Source organism: Typopeltis vanoorti, chromosome 7, assembly GCF_054136105.1.
Source record: "Typopeltis vanoorti isolate ZY-2024b chromosome 7, IOZ_Tvanoo_1.0, whole genome shotgun sequence".
Lineage (NCBI taxonomy): Eukaryota > Metazoa > Arthropoda > Arachnida > Uropygi > Thelyphonidae > Typopeltis > Typopeltis vanoorti.
In genome coordinates, this window is record NC_143555.1 from 77,584,375 (window position 1) to 77,606,713 (window position 22,339).

Genomic DNA, 22,339 nt, shown 5'->3' on the forward strand with positions numbered 1-22,339 from the left:
CTGGATATCGTCTTAATATAAAGAAACATAATGAATTAGTTGACAAAAATAGACATACTTTATCAAGGATCATAGACTGCATAAAATTTTGTGGTGTACACAAACTGCCGTTAAGAGAACATGACGAACCCATCGATTCGAACAATAGAGGAGTGTTTTTAGATATGGTTTCATACACAGTGACATTAGATAGTGTTTTAAACGATCATCTTGAAAATTCAAAAGTAGCAAAAAAATACTTCAAAAACCAACCAAAATGACATTTTAGACTGCATGTATAAAGTGTATATAGAAGAAATTAAAAGTGAAATTGATAACGCGAGTTTGTTTCCTTGCAAGCAGACGAGACAACTGATGTATCTTGTCGTTCGCAGTTCATAATTATTTTGCATTACCTAAAAGATTCTCAACCAGTTGAAAGGTTTCTAGCGTTTATTGATGTTCTTGATAGGGCTGCTACGGGACTTACAAATGTGTAAAAGAAGAACTGAAATCTTTTAGTCTCAACGAAAAATTGATCGCACAGGCCTATGATGGTGCAGTAGTAATGAGCGGATCACGAATGGAGTACAAAGTTTAATGAAAGAAGTTTACCCTAATGCCCATTATGTTCACTGTTATGCACATCAACTGAATTTAATTTTAAAAAAATTCTGTTCATCAAATAAGCGAATAAGAACATTTTTTTTCTACTTTAAGCGGATTTGGCATGTTGTTCTTCACATCCTCTCCAAAATGAATTTTCCTAGGGAACACATAATAAACATTAAAAGAAATTATCCAATGTTAAGTGAAGACAAGCTGATATCAGAATTAACTGCTATGTATGAAAATACTACTTTTAGTGATATACCCAACATCAATGCCTTATCACGATTTATACAAGACGATAAACTGGTCGATACCTTTTCCGAAGTGTCAAAATTAATTGAAATTGTTTTAGTGACACCTGTCTCCACAGCTGATGCCGAACGTTGTTTTAGCACTCTAAAACATATTAAAACACTTTTAAGAAATTTGACAGGCCAAGATCTGTTGAATGCTGTAGCCGTACTATCTATTCATAAGGATTATTTACAAGAAATTCAACAGTTTAATCATAAAGTAATCGAAAAATTTGATTATATGAAACAAAGAAGAGCAGAATATTTATATAAATAAATAATAATTGTGTGAATATTGGTAAATGAAAATTATAATATCTATATGCTACGTGAAAAGTTTTGTGCATCTGACTAGAAATACCGATGTTTGCCCTTCTTTGATACAGAAATAACTTTTTTAAGGTATTTCTTTAGTGACACCTGTCTCCACAGCTGATGCTGAACGTTGTTTTAGCACTCTAAAACGTATTAAAACACTTTTAAGAAATTTGATTTAAGGGTCAAAGCTGTATAACTGAGAGGAGACCTTCACATAGCCTTGTGGGGAACGCGGAATGCAAAGAACTGGCCAGGGCTTGTGACCTAATGTCCAATCCTCACCTTCTCTTGGTGCACCCTGTTGGGTATCTATCTGGATACTGAACAAACGAGGACGGGCTGGCAATTTGGTATTTAGCCGACCAAATGTATTCTTACTGGCTTAAACCAATATACAAAATGATGGTACAACATGACAAAATTTCATGCCGGCCGAGGCGTCGCCTGGTTAAACAAGGTTCCTGTTGTTTTCGCCAGGGAACCAGGGTGAACAGCGAAAAGTCAGCTACTGAAACAAATCTGAAAGCACACCCAAACTCAACATCACCAGAGTTAAAGATCGGTACTAACAACATAAGAAGCCTGAATGGCAAAGAAATGGAGCTAGCTGAGGAATTAGATAAGTACCAGATTGACATAATAGGGGTGACTGAAACAAAAAAGACAAAAACTGGCGAGATCTTTCTGAGCAATAAATACAAAATGTTATATTCAGGCAATGACAATCAAAGAAAAGAAGGAGTAGCCATAATATTCAACACAAAATAAGAGGTTAATCTTCTTGAATGGCAGTCAGTCTCAAGTAGAGTAATGTGGGCAAATATGAGAATGGAGAACTGGACAATGAGACTTATTTGTGCTACAGAAGGTTCTACTAAGGCAGAAGTGGAGGAATTTTTTGAGGCTTTAGAAAAAGCAACTGACACAATGAAAAAGGAAAAGTTGGTCCTTGTTGGGGATCTAAATAGCAGAGTAGGAAATGATTGTCAGACATACAAAAATATTTTGGGAAAATTTGGAGAAAAGAGCAAAGCTAATAATAATGGCAAATATCTGTTGGATTTCTACTCAGGACATGGACTGGTTATTACTAACACCATGTTCCAACATAAAAATGTGCACAAATTCACATGGAGAGAAGAGGCTAGGAATAAGAAAAGTCTCATTGACTATGTTATTGTTGATAGTGATGTTTTCTTCCTGGTGCAGGACACCAGAGTGTATAGAGGATTTGAAATTGGAAGTGATCACTATTTAGTCTTGAGCAAGATAAAATTGAATTTCATATTGAAAAGAAAAACATGTTAGAAAGTTTTAAAGCGAATAAAAGTTGAGCCGTTCTCAGATGTGAACTGCAGACTAAAATACACAAAGATTATTGAAGAAAAAATGAAAGAGTTTGAGAACAGGAATCAAACCTTCGAGATTCAGTGGCAAACTCTGAAGAAAACAGTGATTGATTCTGCCAGAGAGGCATGTGGTGAGGTTGTCTGCAAGGATAGAAAAAATCAGAACTCCATGGTGGACACAGGAAATTAAACAGGCAGTGAAGGAAAAGAAGAAAGCATATCAAAAGTTCCTGGCAAATAAGTCAGCTTTTCCTCTTAGAGAATACAGAGACGAATGGAAGAAAGCGAAACACTGCGTAAAACTAGCTAAACAAAAGTCATGGGAGGACTTTGGCAAGAACATAGAAAATAAATATCAAGAAGGTGGTAAGATATTCTGGAGGTTGTTGAAGAAGCTTAGAAATGGAGGAAAGAATGTTGTAAAAGGAGTTAGAGATGATAAAGGTGACATGAAAACGGGAGAAATAGATATCCTTGAAATATGGAGTAATTACTTCGAAAAATTGCTAAATGAAACAAGCAGTGATAGCACAGTGGTAAAAAAACACTCAACAGGCATACAGTCAGGAATACATATCCATACTTGAAGTAGAAAAAGCCATCAAAGGCTTGAAATGTGGAATGGCAGCAGGAGTAGATGATATTTGACCAGAAATGCTGAAGTATGGTGGTATAAAAGTCTTACAGTGGCTGCACTGCATAGATCAGAAAGCCTGGATAGAGGGACGAATTCCCGATGATTGGAATAGAGCTCTAATAGTACCCATATATAAAAAGGGAAATAAAACTGAATGTGAGAATTACAGAGGTATTTCCCTACTGAGTGTTCCTGGCAAGATCTATGCAAGTATACTTGAGAAATGGTTGAGAAGAATTGTGGAAGAAAAGCTTGGTGAAGAACAAGCTGGATTCAGGCCAAATAGAGGCTGTAAGGATCAGATCTTCACTTTACGACAAATAGTGGAGAAAGCATGGGAATATAACAAAGATTTGTATTTAAGTTTTGTCGACCTGGAAAAGGCATATGACAAGGTGCCAAGAGAGAAGTTATTCAATACGCTACAGGTATATGGTGTCAATGGCGCATTATATCAAGCAATACTTAGTCTTTATTTGAGTTGAAAGTCAGCAGTTAGAATTGAAGTACAGGAAAATAATGTTAAATCTGGTGTGAGACAAGGATGTACATTATCCCCTCTGTTATTCATTATCTATATGGATCACGTTATGAAGGAAAGTGGTATTAAACATGATATCAGAATTGCAGATGTTAATGTCAGCGCTTTGCTTTATGCGGACGATGTTATACTTCTAAATAAATCCGCTACAAGTTTGCAAGATTCCCTGACTAAATTGAATAACTGTTGTAATAGATATGGTATGAAGGTCAGCATTAAAAAGACAAAGACAATGAAAATAGATAGAATTGTTGAAAATGTCAGCTGTGTTGTGAACAGGGAACCTGTGGAACAAGTAAAACATTTCAGCTACTTAGGCACGATTTTTACTGAAGATGGTAAATTAAATATTGAAATAGACAACAGAATCAACAAAGCTGCTATGGTAGGCAGTCAAGTGAATAAATGCATATGGAATAAGAGAGAAATTAGTCGGAACACTAAATTAGCTGTATACAAGACAGTGTTCAAACCAGTTTTAACTTATGGATCTGAGAGCTGGGTCAGAAGTAAAACACTTGACCAAGGACTAGAGACCACAGATATGAGAGTCCTGAGAAATATTAGAGGCGTGAACAGATAGCATCAATGGCGATATCATATTAAAAACAAGGATATTAGGAAAGAACTTGACATTGTCAGCATCCGGGAATGCGTTAGCAGAGCTAATCTCAGGTAGCATGGTCACTTAAACAGAATGGGCGAGGCAAGATTAGCAAGACAAGTGTTCTCTGCCAGGTTGGCAGCAGAACAACCCATAGGAAGACCAAGATATAGGTGGATTAATACGGTACAAAGTACCTTAGATGATAGAAAAATAAGATCTGATAATGTTGGAGTCTTGACAAGTAACAGACTGATTTGGAAGAAAATTGTAGATAGGAAGTTAGTAATGATGTAAATTTTTCATGTAGTACTATCATATCCTGTACACTCCTTGAGGGTACTTGTCAGGAATTCGATGATGATGATGATGAGGTATTTCTTTCCTAATTTTTTAAAAATATTTTTGTCTTTACCTGTATTTTATATTTTTTCTGGATTTATCAGTAGTTCTTATTTAATTTGTTATTATTTTTGTGTCTTTTCTGTATCTTTATTTTTTTTCAGTGTCTCTCTTTATTGAAAACCTATTATGTTTTGATCATGTCACTATATGTTTAGTACATAATATGTACTACATATTATGTTTACTTTGTAAAAAATAAAATTTATGGGTTCTATTAGTCAATCTTAATTAAACAATTTTAACTTTTTAAAAATTTATTTTCTCTGAAGTTTCGACATTGATTTATAAAATAAATAATAGAAATAATAACTTTTTTTTTACCACTTGAAAAATTAAAACTCTAAACTATTTTGCAGTTCGACCAGCTGGAGTCGAACCAGTGTCTTTGGATTTCCGGTCCACTGCTCTAGTCCGTTGAGCTATGCCTGCAACTGCAAATCTTTTGAGTTTTTATATTATTAATACGTTGAGCCCGTATATGTTGCATCCTAACAATTTTAAAAAATTAATAGCTCAATGCATCAGTGGATTCTGACTAAAACATTACTGTAATAGAAATAATAACTATAAATCAATAATAGACCCCACTATATGAATATAAAAAAATTAAGTTGTTTTTGGCCCCTAGCCCCACCTGTTTCTATTGTCAGCAGCCGCCACTGCTGCTATTCTTTTCCCCCCAAAATGCATAATCTTACACTTTGCCACATTAAACTGACATCCATTCTCCTTAGCTCAGTCTTCCAATCTATCCAAATCATCCTGCAAAATTTTGACATCATGTGGATTTACTATTGCTCTACCCAACTTTGCATCATTAGCAAACAAATGAACAGTTCCTCTCAGATCCTATCCTATATTGTTAATGAACAAATTAAATAGCAGTGGTCCAAGAACAGAACCCTGCAGCACACCACTAGTCACAGGCCTTCTTTTGGACTCTACTCCTGAATAAACTACTCTCTGATATCTCTCCATCAACCACCCTCCTATCCATCTCACCAACCCTACATCCATCCCCATATGCTGCAGTTTACTGATTAGAATTCCATGTGGTATCCTGTCAAAGGCCTCAGCAAGGTCCAGCAGTAGCACTGTAAACCCATTACCCTTATCCAGTTCAGCCGTCAATGTGTTATAAAACGTGAGCAAGTTACTGAGGCATGATCTACCCTTCACAAAACCATGCTGTCCCCCCATACAGTATCCCATTATCATCTATCCATTCCTGTATTTTTCTCTTGACTACTTTCTCCAAAACCTTTACAACGACTCCTGATATACTGATTGGTCGGTAATTTGCAACAGCAGTCTTGGAACCCCCTTTATGCAATTGAACTATTTTCCCCTCCTTCCACCCCCTCGGGACTAACCCAGACCTGAGACTCAAAATAAACAAAATGGTGAGGGGCACTGACAATTCTTTTGCTGCTTCACATAAGACCCTTCACATAGTAAACTTTATGCAATAAAGTTCTATGTGGAATCTTGTTAAATGCTTTTGCAGTCTAGCAATATCACTGTATAGCCATTTCCCTTATTCGACTCCATTGTCACTTGATTATAAAAAAAAGTAAGCAAGTTACTAAGGCAAGACCTGTTCTTCACAAAATCATGTTGTTCCTTACAGAGTTTCATATTCCTGTCCACACACAGTCCAAAATTCTGACTTTCACCAATTTCCCCAATACCTTACACTGATTGGCCTATAATTTGCTACTTCTGTCTTGGAGCCTCCTTTATACAATGAGATAATTTGTCCTCTTTCAACTCCATTGGTACCTTCCCAGTACTGAGGCTTAAATTAAACAGCCTGGTTAGAGGAGCTGATGATTCACTTGCACATTCTCTCATAATACATGAGCCAATATGCCATCCAATCCCATGACTGTGTTCATATTGAGGTTCTGCGATATTTTAAATAACTCCATTTCAACCTCTATTCTTCTATCAGTCATTGTCACCATCCAGATGGTATACCCTGCAAAATGCTCACTCAGTAATTCAGCTATCTGGTTTGGTTTTGTTACCTTCATGCCATTCAGCACTTTTTAAGGTCATTCCTCCTTTTACTTGCCAAAAAGCAAAAGAACCCTTTAGGATTTCTTTCAGCCTCATCAGCTAGCTTTCCTCTCACAATTAGCTTTGGCATTCCTTACCATATTTCTCACCCTTCTTGCCTGCACCTCATACCGTTCATGGGGATGCTGATCACCTTTTTCTTTATAATCTCTCCACAACCTTTTCTTTGTGTGTAACTCCTGCTTAATGAGGGTATTTATCCATCTAACTCTTACCTAATTTATCCTTCTGACTCTAGGTATACATTCAGACAGTGCTTTTTTCAGACACCCATTGACTACCACCTCCCATATACCACCATTTCCTCCCTTCCACTAGATCAAGAGTACATGATCACTTTCTCCAAGCAGAGGCAGCACAGCTAGATTGGTTAGTGCTAAGTTCTCTGATGTAATGATCAGATCCAGCACTCGTGTCCCCTCCATTACATGTTGCCTCAAGTAATTATCTCAGCAGCTGTATAAATTCCATTTCCTTCCCTACATGTGGCCATTCTGCTTCCCTCACCTATGTCCCTGGAATTGAAATCCCCCAATAATTATGCAATCCGTACTCATCATGCTAATTTGCAAATACATATCATCCACATTCTCCTTTATACCCCTGGATTACAGCAGCCAGTAGTAACCAATTAGATATTTAGTCCTGTTAGCCTCTATCTCACACAACATAGCCTCAAATGAACTGCCCTCTGTATCCATTTCTCTGATGTACTTCAACTCTTTTTGGGCTTTAATTCATCTGCAATCATTAGAACCCCCCATATGCTGTTCCTTCTATCCTCTCTGAGGACACTGGGAAGGGGGGGTTCCAATAAATACCCAGAACAAAAAGGATATTAATGCAACTGATATAACCACAAGAAAGAACGCATCTTAAAATCCTTTAACTCACATTCATCATGAAGGTATTTTCTTGATCATAAATTAGTATAATAATAATATTTGGTTGCAGATCAAGTGTTGATCAATTTTATTATTAAACTGAACCAACTAGTTTCGCCACACTTTAACTGTTGGCATCTTCAGGGTACATTATAAGTTTAAAAAATCTCACAATTATGCATAACTGCAAAACTGACAAAATTAACTGTAAAAAACTGACTAGAATAATTACAAATAGGATAGTATCGAACGTGAGTGAGACACATATCGCGTGTACAATGTTAGCTAGCTGTTGCTAAGGAACTTTCTGTAATTTGTATTAAAGTTCATTTCTTCCGTTTTTAAAGTTCTGCTTAGGGTTTTCCATATCTCTGGGAGTATTAGGCCTTGATTTCTGTTAAGGTTGACAGTAGAACGGGCGGCTGTGGCTGCTTCTTTGAAAATTCTTGAATGGTAATCTTCCTCTATGTAAGGAGAACAGCTTTTGTCATGTTTCATCAAATTGTAATAATTTGTTCTTTTTTGTTTATGATATATATGGAGATATGTCAGAAGTTTTGAAGAAATTCGAAGACAGTGATGAGGACATCATCAAGTTCTTCATACTGCAAGAAAAGTCCGCAACTGAGATTCACCAAACTTTGTGTGAGAGTTTAGAGGACTGTACCCCAGCATATCCAATAGTTGTCAGATGGGTAGCCAAGTTTAAAACTGGGTAGCTTAAGACAACAGATGCCCCCAGGTCAGGAAGACCTTCCATAGCGATCACACCTGAAAACATTGATGCAGTGCATGCCATGATCCTTGATGACAGACAAATAACAGCCAGAAACATTGCAAAGACTCTGGGGATATCCAGTGAATGAGTTGGGATCATTATCCACCAACATCTGGACATGCAGAAGCTCTAAGCGAAGTGGGTCCCCAAATGTTTGAATGCCAACCAAAAGAGAGAACATGTGCTGTCATCTCAAGGGATTTTGAGTCATCTTGAGAAAAATATTTTGGCTTGTATTACGACTGTTGGTGAAACATGGCTTCATCACTATGACCCAAAGACCAAACAACAGTCAATGGAGTGGAGACACAAAGGTTCTCCATGACCAAAGAAGTTCCAAACCCAAAAGTCAGCAGGAAAGGTTCTTGCCATTGTCTTTTGGGATATGAATGGTGTAATCCTCACCAAGTATACCTCAAAAAAGGTGAAACTGTTATATCAGTTTATTTAACAGCTCTGAAAGAATTGAAGGAGGTACTGATGGAAAAAACGCTGCAGGAAACTGAGCAGAGAGGTGTAGCTTTTGCAGAACAACACACCTGCTCACACTACTCATGAAACCCAACAGACACTACACGACTTGGGCTTTCAATGTCTGCCTCATCCATCCTATTCACCAGTCCTCGTGAACTGGTGAATAGGATGGATAAGACTTTTTTAGAGGATTGCAAATGATGCAGCAGCATTGTAACGAGTGTAAAACACTTTGTGGGGAATATGTAGAATAATATGAAATTTACATGGTTCTACCTCAATTTCTTCATAGTGATTATCACAACTTTTCAGCATACCCTCATATATCCCTTGATTCTATTCCTATGACCATATTATCCTCAGTCAACCACGTCTCACTAATGCCTATAACTTTTGGCCAAGTTGTACTAACCAATGCTAAAAACTCAACCTTATTTGAATACTTCTGACGTTAGTAGACAAACCGCAATACCCCACTTCAACCCACAATCGCCCTTGTGTTACTTAGGCCACGAAAGTTAAGAACCTGGGATGCTATATTTTGCATCATGCCCCAAAATGGGGCAAAAATGATGCAAAATGCACTCTCTCACTTATTAACTTCTATGTTGCCTGCACTCAAGCTCATCTGCATTCCTCCCTAAACATTCTAATTTTCCTGACTTTGTACTTCTGATCTTTTATTAAACAACGTTTTCTCAAGACTCCTGACACCAAATCCATTTAGATGCAAGCCATTCACTTTATATAAATCCTTCCTTCCATCAAATTCACTCCACAGTCCACAAACTCCACACCATTCCTCCTGCACAATCTGCACACTGACTGATTCACAATCATAGCTCTGTCTCAACTCACCTATCATACCATGGTAACAGACAATCTTTACCTTTCCACTCTTCTTTTTCATATGCACCAGCAACTCATTCATGTCTTCAGGCATACTACACTTATTACCTGCTAAATCATTTACACCAGTAAATGATTTAGCAGGCGACAATAAATATCTCTTTTACCTTAACTTTCTGCATCCTTACAGCATCACTGCCATCCTAACCTTAGCTCCAGAAAAACACAACACTTCGTCACACTCTCCTCAAGGACTCCTTGTATCAATGAATCACCATACAAAATTCAATCCTTATTTTCATGCTCTGCTTTCTCTCCCTGTTCTTTGGCTTCTGTGTCATACCATCTGCCTAGTGTTTCTCCAACTTTTGAATAACAACTCAAAACAACATTTTGTTTTATGAAGAACTCCATGTATGTGCGCAATCTTTTACATTACCATCTGGTCATTCTCTTCATTTTTCATCACATCATATTATACAGTCACTAATACTACTTGCAATACTAGCTATGGCAATCACATTACCATGAATTTCATCTTTCAACTCATGACTATCACACTTCCGGCATTCACTCATGAAACACTTTCGACAAGCATGTTCTCCAGTTTCATTCTCTTTCCATAGATATCTGTTCTGCAAAGGCCATACATTTTACACATGCTGCAGCGAACATAACCACACACACACACACACACAATAAAATCACCTGCCACTTGTTTGCACACCAGTGCCCTTATACTTGTTAGCAGCTGTATAAATTCCATTTTCTTCCCTACCTGTGACCATTCCTCCTCGCCATTTATATTCCTAGAATTGAAATCCCCCCCCCCTCAATAATTACACAACCAGTACAAAGTGTACAATAAAACTAATTTAAACCTTTAAAAATCAGAAAAGTAAGCACACTACCCTTACAGTTAGTCAAACAAATACTCAAACATTATGATGCAAAAAGAATGACAACTGTTGTTAAATACTTCAAAAAAAAAAAACTTATATTTCAGCACCAAAATTCACCACATGCACTATATTCTGCCCTCTCGCAGTGATCCCAATATATATTGTTATATCTCATCAGTATACATCAATGAAAAAACAGATGTACTGATCAGTTCACTCACTCCAGTCATTTAAATGCAATCCATCAGGCCTGTATAATTCCCTTCTTCCTTCAAATACATGCCATACATCTACAAACTGCATTCCCATCTCCTAGACAGCTCTGCCAGCATAATATTTATGATTCTGGCTCTCTGTCTCAACTCATCATTGTCATATCTTGGCAACACAACGATAACCTTTACCACTATAGTTATCTTTCACTCTCCTCAGTAACCTCCTGATATCTGCCCTTAAATTCTCCTTATATCCACTTAAATCATTTGTTTCTGCAACCACTACTAATTCCCTTGATCGTTTCCTCCCCATATTCAAACATGAAGTATCTTGCTCATTCTCCCTCCTCTATAGCAGACCATATGGACTCTCTCTCATTAACCAATCCCCTAATAATGGAATCTCCATACACTGCTATTATCAAATTACTCTTCACCTTTTTTTTTTCTCTGCTTTCAATCTACTGTTTTGAACTCTTTCATTTGTTTCCACTAAACGTCTAGTATCACACCGCATATTCCTCATTTTATTTTTCATTTTGAATAACTCTTTCTTCAAATCTTGCTTCATACTTCCTTTTGTTTCCATATCACTCACTTTCGTTTCTTCATTCTTGTGTTCTTTCACTCCTTCAGCCTCACTAGCTTTTCATTCTGTTTCCATTTCTTTCATTTACACTAACTTTTACTCCTTCAGTCGGTTTCATATTTGCTAATTCTTAGTCTAACAAAATATCACTTTCTACAAACCCATAACTTCTCTCATCTTCTGTTCAGTCTCTCCACAAACACATCTTTCACATTTGCCAAACATACAAGTTGCACTCATGAAATCAAACCATTTTCAAAAAGTCTACATTGTTAATGGCATTTGATCTTTGTGCCCCTTGACGAGTTGACTTTGTGCATACACCATTGTATTCCATTCAAGGCAAGATTTTCAAAATTGAATAAAAAAAAAGTCAGAAACAGAACTACAAGGCCACTAAACATGCAGACACACTAAGTTATCAAAAATAAATAATGACATAATAAAATGTAAGCAATATCCCCAATTATTACATAAAACAGCACTTATCTTTTCCAGATCCCATTACCAATGGTAAGCACATAATGGCCCTCTAGCAGTTGATTTGAAAATGGTAAGTCTCAGAGAATTAAAGAAATGCATTAGAGAAATTATAAAGAAGAAATAAGTTCTGTAAAATATCAGTAAGAGAAGAAGAGAGATTATGTGGATAGTATAGAAACCTGCAAAGTTAGGGCACACTAAAAACTTATATGACATGACAAGGAAAATATGCTCTGAAAGAAGGAAAAAAATGCAATAAGTGATAAAAAATGGTATGCTGCTAACTGAAGAGAATAAAAAAGAATGGAAAGAATATTTGCACGAGATTTTAAATGTAAAAAACAATATATTGATATAATAAGATGAAAAATAACAGAAGAATCCTCTATAAGAATAGATTTAATTATTGCATACTATAACCAATATCTAAAAATGAAATAATGATCATAACAGAAAAGATGAAGAATGAACAGAATCTGGCAATAATAAAACAACGACAAAATCTTTAAGAAGACGACTAAGGATATTACTGCTGATAAACTGCACGATCTTTAATAAAGTGATAAGAGTGAAAAGATAAATAATGGAAAAAAGCAATCATAATCATCGTTCCAAAGAAAGGCAGCCTTCACTAAATATATGAAAATTGAAGAACAAGTCTACCATCTAAAATTACTGAATCATCAACAGTCAACTTCACTACTTACGGTGGCGGTGTGTGGAAGGGATGAACCAAGGTGCACTTCCCCAAAAATTCTTAATGGGGAGGTGCACCTTAATCTGAAGAGAGCAGTCCAGGTGGTTAATGATTCCTCTCTGATTCACTTCAACCACTATTTCAAAACGTCGCATTTCAGCTAATGTCTCTTCTAAACATGATTCCATCAGAAGAAGTTGGACAGAAGAAGATGCCCAACATCCTTTTATACACTGCCCTAGGGGTTGACCAAACACGTTGCCCTTATTCCTCTTTGATTCCTTCTGCCCTCTATTCTCGGAAATAACCTTCTTAATGATATGTTCCCAATGACTACAATCTCCAGCTCTTAAAGAAAAATATTAATAAACTAAGGTATAGGAAATGTTTTAAAAAGTGAATAATAATAAACAAAATCACGAATATATAATTTGATTCCTACCTCTTCTGCTGCAAACTTCATTACTGCTGTGAAAGGAGTATTATCTGGAACACTTAGTCTAAAAAAAGAAATAATAATTCTATAAGGAGAAAGAAATGAATGTAAACAAATAAAATCATCAGTTGCATTCATGAAATATCAACCTACTTACAAATTTCTTTCATATATTAAGGTACTTTTCATCACTAATGGACAGGTGTATATCAATATACATTTGATCTAAATCAAATGTCATTTTCATCAAAGGGACATGGCAAAATCAGCAAGTATTTCCCATCATAAAGGGAAGATGAAGGAGATTGCTAAATGGAAGATGACCATCACTCGTTGAAACACCATCTTGTTGATGGGTATCATGACTTTGGGCTTCTACCCTATGACTCCCCCACCTTCTCTTTTTTTTTTACATGCAGTGCAAGTAATACATTAATGGTGGGTCACAGAACCTCCTAAGGGTAGGGCTGTTTAGTTCTGCAGGCCACATTTCCAATCAGCTGATACATAATCCTGTTGCCAACTATTCTGACAGAAGTTAAAGTGGAGCTATATGTATGGGAAGACCATCACATTATCTCATGAAAACTGGGTAATCCCTATATGGCAAACATGTCCAAGAATATCTCCAGTCACTGCACATCCCCCCCCCCGCTTAACCTTCCATTAACCATGAAAATAATAATATCATTAATAATTATGCTACCAGATTTTTAAAAAAATCAATTAAAACTGAAAATGTATATAAAGAAAAATTTTACTAAAAAATCACCCACATCCACTTCGGTAGTGTCTGTTTTTGAATTAACCTTAAATAGCAGCATTCACTGTATATCTCAAATGGCCAAATGACACTCTTCCTGATTCCTTTTACCACAAGAATGCACTCATGCTTGAGTGCAATCAGTATTCCACACTAAATAATGCAAAATCTACAAATCTTCTTTTCTGAACTTCAACATAAAATGTCCTTACATTTTATGTTGAGGAAGTTAAATGTGTATAGCAGAGTGCCCTCCCACGATGAATCCTTGACTCTTTGGAGGTGTTGCATAATAATTATAATAAAATTTCCATTTCTGAGTGTGTAAAATTTTATCTGCCATGTAACAGATTCTGAAAATCAACTTCCCTTAGTAAATTTAATGAAAAAGGCAAACTAATTTCTGGTATAAAGACATCACCTCCACACCTCCCCAGCTTCCAAAAAACTGTTATTTTCTGCTCAAGACGCTATTCTTACCTATACAACCACTAATACGACATAAATTTGGAATCCATCTAACCTTGAATACTGTTCCCACCTTCTGAGTGTTGCACCAAAAATCTCGTCAAAATACTTGATGATATTCAAAAGAGATAAGCACTCATTAACAGCTATTCAGTTAACTGATGACCATTAATTCACAAGCTCACTCAAACTGATTTCTCATTGTTCTGTTTCTGCCTTATATCTCTTGTATTTTCAAGGGCAGTGTTGTGATGAAATGACCACCATCCTTCTTCCACTTTCTATCAGCCTATAAGAACATGAGCATCTGTTGGTCAACATCAATTCACTGCCCAGATTTAAACGAATAAAGTTATCACCTTTCATTCCATCTACCCATTCCCTTCCTTGTTCCCCAAAGATTAAGCCTCCAGCTACTCGAGTAAAAAAGGTGCCTACTTTCTTGATAATTTCTTGTCCACAGATGGCACTAAAGGTTTCTCAGCCTGTTGTGTATTGGTTTTAATTACATACCCACACACACAGACATGTGCTAATGGTTTCTGGCAGTTAACATGTTAGCTGCCAGAAGTCAGTTAACATGTTAACTATTCAACAGTTGATTAATGGAGGATTTGGTTATTTCAAGATTACATAATTGAGAGATCGCTGTATATAAAATAGCTTCCCCTTGGAACAAACAGGAAAAGATGCAGAAATATTTGCTGTAAGCAATGATCAAGCAAATCATCCATCTACCAAATCGAATAACATAAATATCTCTGGCACTTCCAATACTCTTCATCCTTTAACTTGTTCTTCTAAGTATATCACGGGTTGCCTCCCCTCTCAATAACTCAAACAATAAGAGCTCTGGAAAGATAAGTGCTATTTTGAATAATAATTGGCAGTGTTTCATAAATTTCATTATGTATTTTTGAGAATGAGTGTGTCTGAGTGATTTTTGGTGTAAATTCTATCAGAATTATTAGTGTAAATTGCCGTTTTAAATATCACACAATGCCAGTCAGGAGATCAACCACGTGGATGTCGACTGGTGCTACTAGGCGAATGGCGCAAAAGTCAAATAGCATTGGTGACATAGACTTTACAAAACTGATTCGATGTCCTTGGTGTGATATGTATGCATGGCGGAATGTAAGAAATGTCTTTGTGGAGAGGGAGAGAATGAGCGAAAGATGAGAGAAAGTATGGATTTGTCCTACGTGCGATATACAGTTGGACCACGATACACAGAATGCGAAACTGACTGAAAAGATAGACAGCGTACATGAAAGAAACAAAAGATAGAGAGACTGATGGAGTGAAAGAATGCAGGAATGTAGAAGTGAAAGTTACGAAAAACTGAAATGAAATGAAAACAGGAGAAACTGAGGGAATGAAAGAATGCAAGAATGTAGAAGCGAAAGTTTGTGAAAAATGGAAATGAAACGAAAGCAAGAGAAATTAAGGGAGTAAAAGAATGCAAAGATGTAGAAGCAAAAGTTAGTGATAAGGGGGAAGTAGAGTGCAGCTGAATGAGAGATAGCAAGATAGAGAGTGAAACTCTCAGAATGCACGATTTAATGAAACAGATATTGGAAATGAAAAATATGTTGAGTGATGTTAGGCATCTAGTGGAAACTAATGGAAGTATGCAAGAAAACAGAATGAAAGAACAAAGAGTAAAAGAAGTGACGAGTGATTCTAGTATAGCAGTAAATGGAGACTCCATAATTAGAGGGCTAGTTACTGACAGAGTCCATAAAGTCTGCTATCCAGGTGGGAGAATGAGTACAATAATTAAGCCGTTGGACATGAGGAAGAAACAAGCAAAAGAGTTAGTTGTGATTGTAGGGACGAATGATCTAACTGGTCATAAGAAGGATGTGAGGATGAATATCAGGAGACTATTGAGGAGTGAAAGATAACAGCGTAGTAGGAAATGTTGTCCGTGTGTTACCCAGGTATAATGCTGAGTTGAGACGGAGAGCCAAAATCATGAATGGTATGCAGAGCTGTGTGAGGAGAAGGGAGTGGTATTTGTGGATGTATAGTTTGAGAGAAGAATGAAATTATACAGGCATGATGGGTTGCATTTAAATGGCTTTGGTGAGTGTGCTGGAGAAAGTATAGTGTGCGGAAGTACAGTGTGTGATGCATGCCAGAGATCAGAAGGAACAGCTGAAGAGAAAAATCAGGAGAGTGGTACTGAAGAGACAGAAGTGCTTCATAGTGGAAACAGTAGTAGTGTGAGAGAGGAAGAGAGAACGGGAATACAAGAGGAACAGGGAAACGGTGGGGAGCTCAGGTGGACAGGGAGACATGGCATAGAGAGAATGGTGCAAACTTTGTTTGCTTACACTTAGATAAAGGATTAAACTAAATATATAATTTATAGTCTAACCAAGTGAAAAAAACTTCCAATATCTTTCTCTAATCCAAATGTATTAGTCTTAAGGGAGATTATGTTGAAAAATAACAATAATTTTGAAATTATAAATTCGTTTTTACATTGTTAGGCTGGAAACTTTTCAGTCCACCCTCATATAAGCAAAAAACACATTGTGATATAAAACTCGATCATTGGATAAAATCTAAAAATAATTCAATTATCAGAAATAATTTGTATGATTAAAATGCTCTATTTTCAGTTTTGTGCTGTGATTTCAGTTAGCAACCTCGAGTAAAAAGATACACAATCGGATTTCACTGCTTCTGTGATCCAGTATTTCATCTATTCATAATGGAAAAATTTTATCAGTCCTAAAAGCCATGGTCATAAAGCCAAGGATTACTGTACCTAAAAACAGGTGTCTTCTGAGCTTAAACCTAATGTGGTACAAAAACAAATTATATTAACGTTCATAAGCTGACTGTAAGTGAGCAAGAGGTGTTTGGGGAGTTGAGTAAACTAGATGTAAATAAGGCTGTGGGACTTGATAATACATCACCGCATATTCTGAAGGCATGTGCCAGGGAGTTGACACTTGCCTTGACATATTTTTTTTATTAAGAGTCTTGCACTTGGTCAAGTTCCTAAGGAGTGGAAGGAGGGCAAGGTTGTGCCACTTCATACAGGAGGTGATCGAACTCAAGCATCAAACTATAGGCCTATCTGTGTGTCAGGTGTTGTGGTTAAGTTGTTGGAGAAGCTTGTGAGAACTAGGATTCAGAGTTGGGTTGACAACAATGGTATTATCTTTGATGGACAGCATGGATTTGCTAACAGGAGGTCATGTTTTAGTAATCTACTTACTTATTACAATAAAGTGACTGCTTCCTTGGACAGAGGAGAAGGATACACAGTAATATACTTGGATTTCACAAAGGCTTTTGATAGAGTACATCATGATAAGTTGACAGTCAAACTAGAGTAGATGGGGTTGGATATTAGATTAGTGCATTGGATTGGAGACTGGCTATCTGATAGGTATCAACAAGTTGTCTATGGGGGTGCGATATCCAGGAAAAGGAAAGTCACTAGTGGAGTGCCTAAGGGGTCTGTTTTAGGGCCATTACTGTTTAAGTTGTATATTAATGATATTGGGGAAGATTTGGATGGAGATATTCAGTTGTTTGCAGATGATGCAATGCAAAGTTGGGATGAACCATAAAGAGTAGTGAAGATGTTGTGGCCTTACAAGAAGACGTATATAAATCGAGTGATTGGGCACGGAAATGGGGATGCGAGTTCAATGTTGCAAAATGTAAGGTTTTAAAATTTGGAACACAAAGATGGGATGCAGAATTTATGTTTGGTGAGAATATATGGTTGGAGGTAGAGGAAATAAGAGATCTGGGGATGATAGTGGATACGGATCTAAAATTTAAGGAACACATCACCAAAATTGTGAAGACAACACAAAAGCTTCTGGGAATGATGCAGAGGACACTGTCGTGTAGAAGTAGGGAGATTCTTGTTCCGTTGTATAAGGCTTTGATTAGGCCACACATGGACTATTGTGCCCAGATTTGGTCATCGGGTTTTCAGAAGGATGAAGAGATGTTGGAAAGGGTCAAAAGGAGACTGACTAAGGTAGTTTCTAACCTCTGGAATGTCGAGTATGAGTAAAGATTGAGAAGACGTAATTTGCAGAGTCTGGTGGACAGGAGGAAGAGGGGGAGATATGATAGAGACCTATAAGTTGGTAAGGGGTTGTTATAGGATCAATGGTGGAGAAGTTCTACAGAGAATAGTGGGAGATCAGGGAAGAACCAGAGGTCATCCCTGGAAACTGTATAAAGAAGGTGTGAGTAGGGGAGTGAGAGGCAGGTTTTTTCGTGCAGTTGTGAATGATTGGAATGCCTTGCCTGAGAGTGTGGTGTCTGCAGGAGTTTGAGTGTGTTTAAGACACGGTATGATGAGATGCGTGTGTGATCAAAGGACCTCCCAGATGAGTCTTTGACTCCATGAGGTCTTGGGATAATAATAATAATATAACACACTTAGCTACAAGAACAACACTACTTTATGAAAAGTGAAATTTAAACAATAAAACAAAACAAAACAAAAGATGAGCAAAGATCAACAGTTGAAATGAAATTTATGAGAAAAAATGCAAAATATAACTTATTATACAGCACACATTATATAAATAACTAAAACCATTATTCATGGTCACTTATCCCATTTTATGAGCTATATCAACCTATATATCTCTAGAAAACAAATGTGACTGCTACCAACCCAACTGGGAACCAGAGTTACAACAAAATGGTCTGCCACTGGAATCCACCTTTTCACAGTATAAGAAAGCCTAAACCATGCATATTAAACTAGCCAATACCCTGTTGTGATATGCAAAGACCAGTTTTCATGACAATAAGCTTGAAAATCCAGAAGCTGTCATTTTCACTCTCATCCATCGGATATGCAACCACTGGTATGCTTGCTGTGCAATTCTAATTTATCAACCCTTAAAATTTCATGTATTTCAATTTCTACATAAATTTTTATGCATTTGATAAGTGTAATGTAAAGAATATTTTCAAAAGTTGAACTGTTGTTTTTTTTTTAATGCCTCTCATAATATACCCCAATCTGTACAAATTACCAAAATTTTATGCATTTGATAAGTGTAATGTAAAGAATATTTTTCAAAAGTTGAACTGTGCATGTTTTTTTTTTTTTTTAATGCCTCTCATAATATACCCCAATCTGTACAAATTACCACAACAGACAAAATCACAATTCAATACCTGAAGAATGAAATGACAAAACCCAAATTAACAGCAACATTTCATTGAATAAATGTTGCCCTTTAAGCTGTTTTGGTTTGAAACCTCTCGCCCTAAACAAAGTCTTTCCTGGTTAGTGAAGAAACTATACTTTTCCTCTCTTGCTGTTTCTTCGTCTCACTCCATAAAGTAAGTCTTAATAGCCTAGATCTCTACATCTGCAACAATGTATGATTAGGATTTGTAAAATAAAATGTTGTTCACAAATGCTGTGAGAACTATTTGTTTTGGATTTACAGCTGAAGCAAAAGGCTATGAGGCTAGTGTGTGTGTGTGTGTTCAAAATGATGCAAATAAGACAAAATCAACTATAAAATTCACATAATTTCATACAATAATAGTAGGATTAGGAACACAATTACCTGCTATATTTTTATATGTTTTATCTATGTATGCATCAAGAGATTGCACCTCTCAATGAAGACTAGTTCCTGCTCCTTCAAAGAATAAAGAGGCACAGAAGGTTTTTTTTAATATAATTTTCACAAACCAAGAATACTTGACATATGATATGTATGTGTGTGTGTGTATATATATTATATATATATATATATATATATATATATACCAAGCTGGTTTCAGTTGATGCAAATGTGATAATGCTTCTATAAAGAGTACAATGCTACTTCCACTCTTTTTTTTTTTTTTTTTGAATCTTACATAATTTGGGTATATGTATACTATGACATTTATTTAACATTAATACTTGTACCTTGAATGGTAATTTGGGATCCAAGGTGAGGGCGATCTTAAATGTCACTCCAGTCAAAATTCCTTGGCGAAGATAATCAGGAACTGGGGAGAAGATAAAATTATTACTATTACATGATACTTCTATGGAGATACAAGATTCGTTGGGAGACCTACACTGCGTGATTCACTATCCACACTGTACTATCTAGGCTGCAGAATTAACCATCTACTGCTACCTACTATAATAGTATTTTTGTCTCTTAACTGAAGTTCTCCAGCAGATTTGACTGTTATGGAAAAGAGGATGAAAAAACCGGAAATCCATTTTCCATTTGCACTATATACCATTTACAGCTATATGCTGGGTACAATTTTAGCGCTGGATAATTATTTTTCTACTAGTAGAAAAATACCAAATATCAGTAGAAAAATACCAGTATAGAAAGTTTTTTTTTTTTTTTTAAATCTTACATAATTTGGGTTTGTATATATAACATACCATAATGTGAATAGCTACATAACGTGAATACTTACACCTTGAATGGTAATTTGGGATCCGAAGTTAGGGTGATTTTAAATGTCACTTTAGACCTGTAACGAAAAAACAGGTTATGCTCACATTTATTACAGTGACTTCACCTATACAACGGAAAAAGTACAAATTCATTAAATCCTGTAGAACTTATTTCAGCAATAAAACTACACTTACATATTTCTGACAGGAGTAAACGACGTGTCAAGCAAAAGAAAAGCTTGCAGCGCCACATGCCTGTACGAAAATATTTTATATAGCATTTATCACAAATCTTATTTTTTATAGTGATTATCTGCTTTCTCGAAGGCAAATATCGAAGAGAATTAGGATAAAAAAAATATTCATAGTAAATATGAATAATTAAAATAAATGGCCTAACGCGCCTTTTTATTTAACAAAGGAACGCTTTTAGTTCTCACTTATAGAAATCGGTAGATACCCTTTAGTCGTCTGTATTCCTGTGGTTATCAATGATTTTACGAGCAAGAATACACAAATCATCATCATCATCATCATCAAATTCCTGCCATGTACCCTCAAGGGGTGTACAGGATATGACAGTACTACATGAAAAAATTACATCATTACTAACTTCCTATCGACAATTTTCCTCCAAATCAGTCTGTTACTTGTCAAGACTCCAACATTATCAGATCTTATATTTCTATCGTCTAAGGCACTTTGTACCGTATCAATCCACCTATATCTTGGTCTTCCTCTAGGTCGTTTTCCTGCCAACCTGGCAGAGAACACTTGTTTTGCTAATCTTTCCTCTCCCATTCTATTTAAGTGACCATACCATCTGAGATTAGCTCTGCTAACGCATTCCTGGATGCTGACAATGTCAAGTTCTTTCCTAATATCCTCATTTTTAATATGATATTGCCATTGATGCCATCTGTTCACGCCTCTAATCTTTCTCAGGACTCTCATATCTGCGGTCTCTAGTCTTTGGTCAAGTGTTTTATTTCTGACCCAGCTCTCAGATCCATAAGTTAAAATTGGTTTGAACACAGTCTTGTATACAGCTAATTTAGTGTTCCGACTAATTTCTTTCTTATTCCATATGAATTTATTCAATTGACTTCCCACGATACCAGCTTTGCTGATTCTGTTGTCTATTTCTATATTTAGTTTACCATCTTCAGTAAAAATTGTGCCTAAGTAGCTGAAATGTTTTACTTGTTCCACAGGTTCTCCATTCACAACACAGTTGACATTTTCAATGATTCTGCCTATTTTCATTGTCTTTGTCTTTTTATTGCTGACCTTCATACCATATCTATTACAACAGCTATTCAATTTAGTCAGAGAATCTTGCAGACTTGTAGCGGATTGATTTAGAAGTATAACATCATCCACATAAAGCAAAGAGCTGACATTAACATCTCCAATTTTGATATCATACACAAATAAATGCAACTATTCAATGATCTTACACCCTAACACTCGTACTATATCTGAAATGTAAGTTCTACAATCGTTTTTCATGAGATGTTCTATTAAAAACTCGAGTTTTCGGGAAGGGAAAAC

General features: G+C 36.2%; 1 protein-coding gene across 1 annotated transcript in view; it reads right to left on the bottom strand.

The window, feature by feature from the left end:
• Nucleotides 1-21,024, bottom strand: part of Ufm1 (Ubiquitin-fold modifier 1) — a 41,208-nt gene extending 20,184 nt beyond the window's left edge. Inside the window, exons 1-3 of the mRNA XM_090395971.1 lie at nucleotides 20,981-21,024; nucleotides 20,806-20,862; nucleotides 13,134-13,191 (exon numbers count right to left, since the gene is read on the bottom strand). Coding sequence (XP_090252097.1) covers nucleotides 13,134-13,191; nucleotides 20,806-20,862; nucleotides 20,981-20,982 — 117 coding nt within the window. The 5' untranslated portion in view covers nucleotides 20,983-21,024. The remainder of the gene's footprint in view (nucleotides 1-13,133; nucleotides 13,192-20,805; nucleotides 20,863-20,980) is intronic.
• Between the last annotated feature and the right edge of the window lie 1,315 nt (nucleotides 21,025-22,339).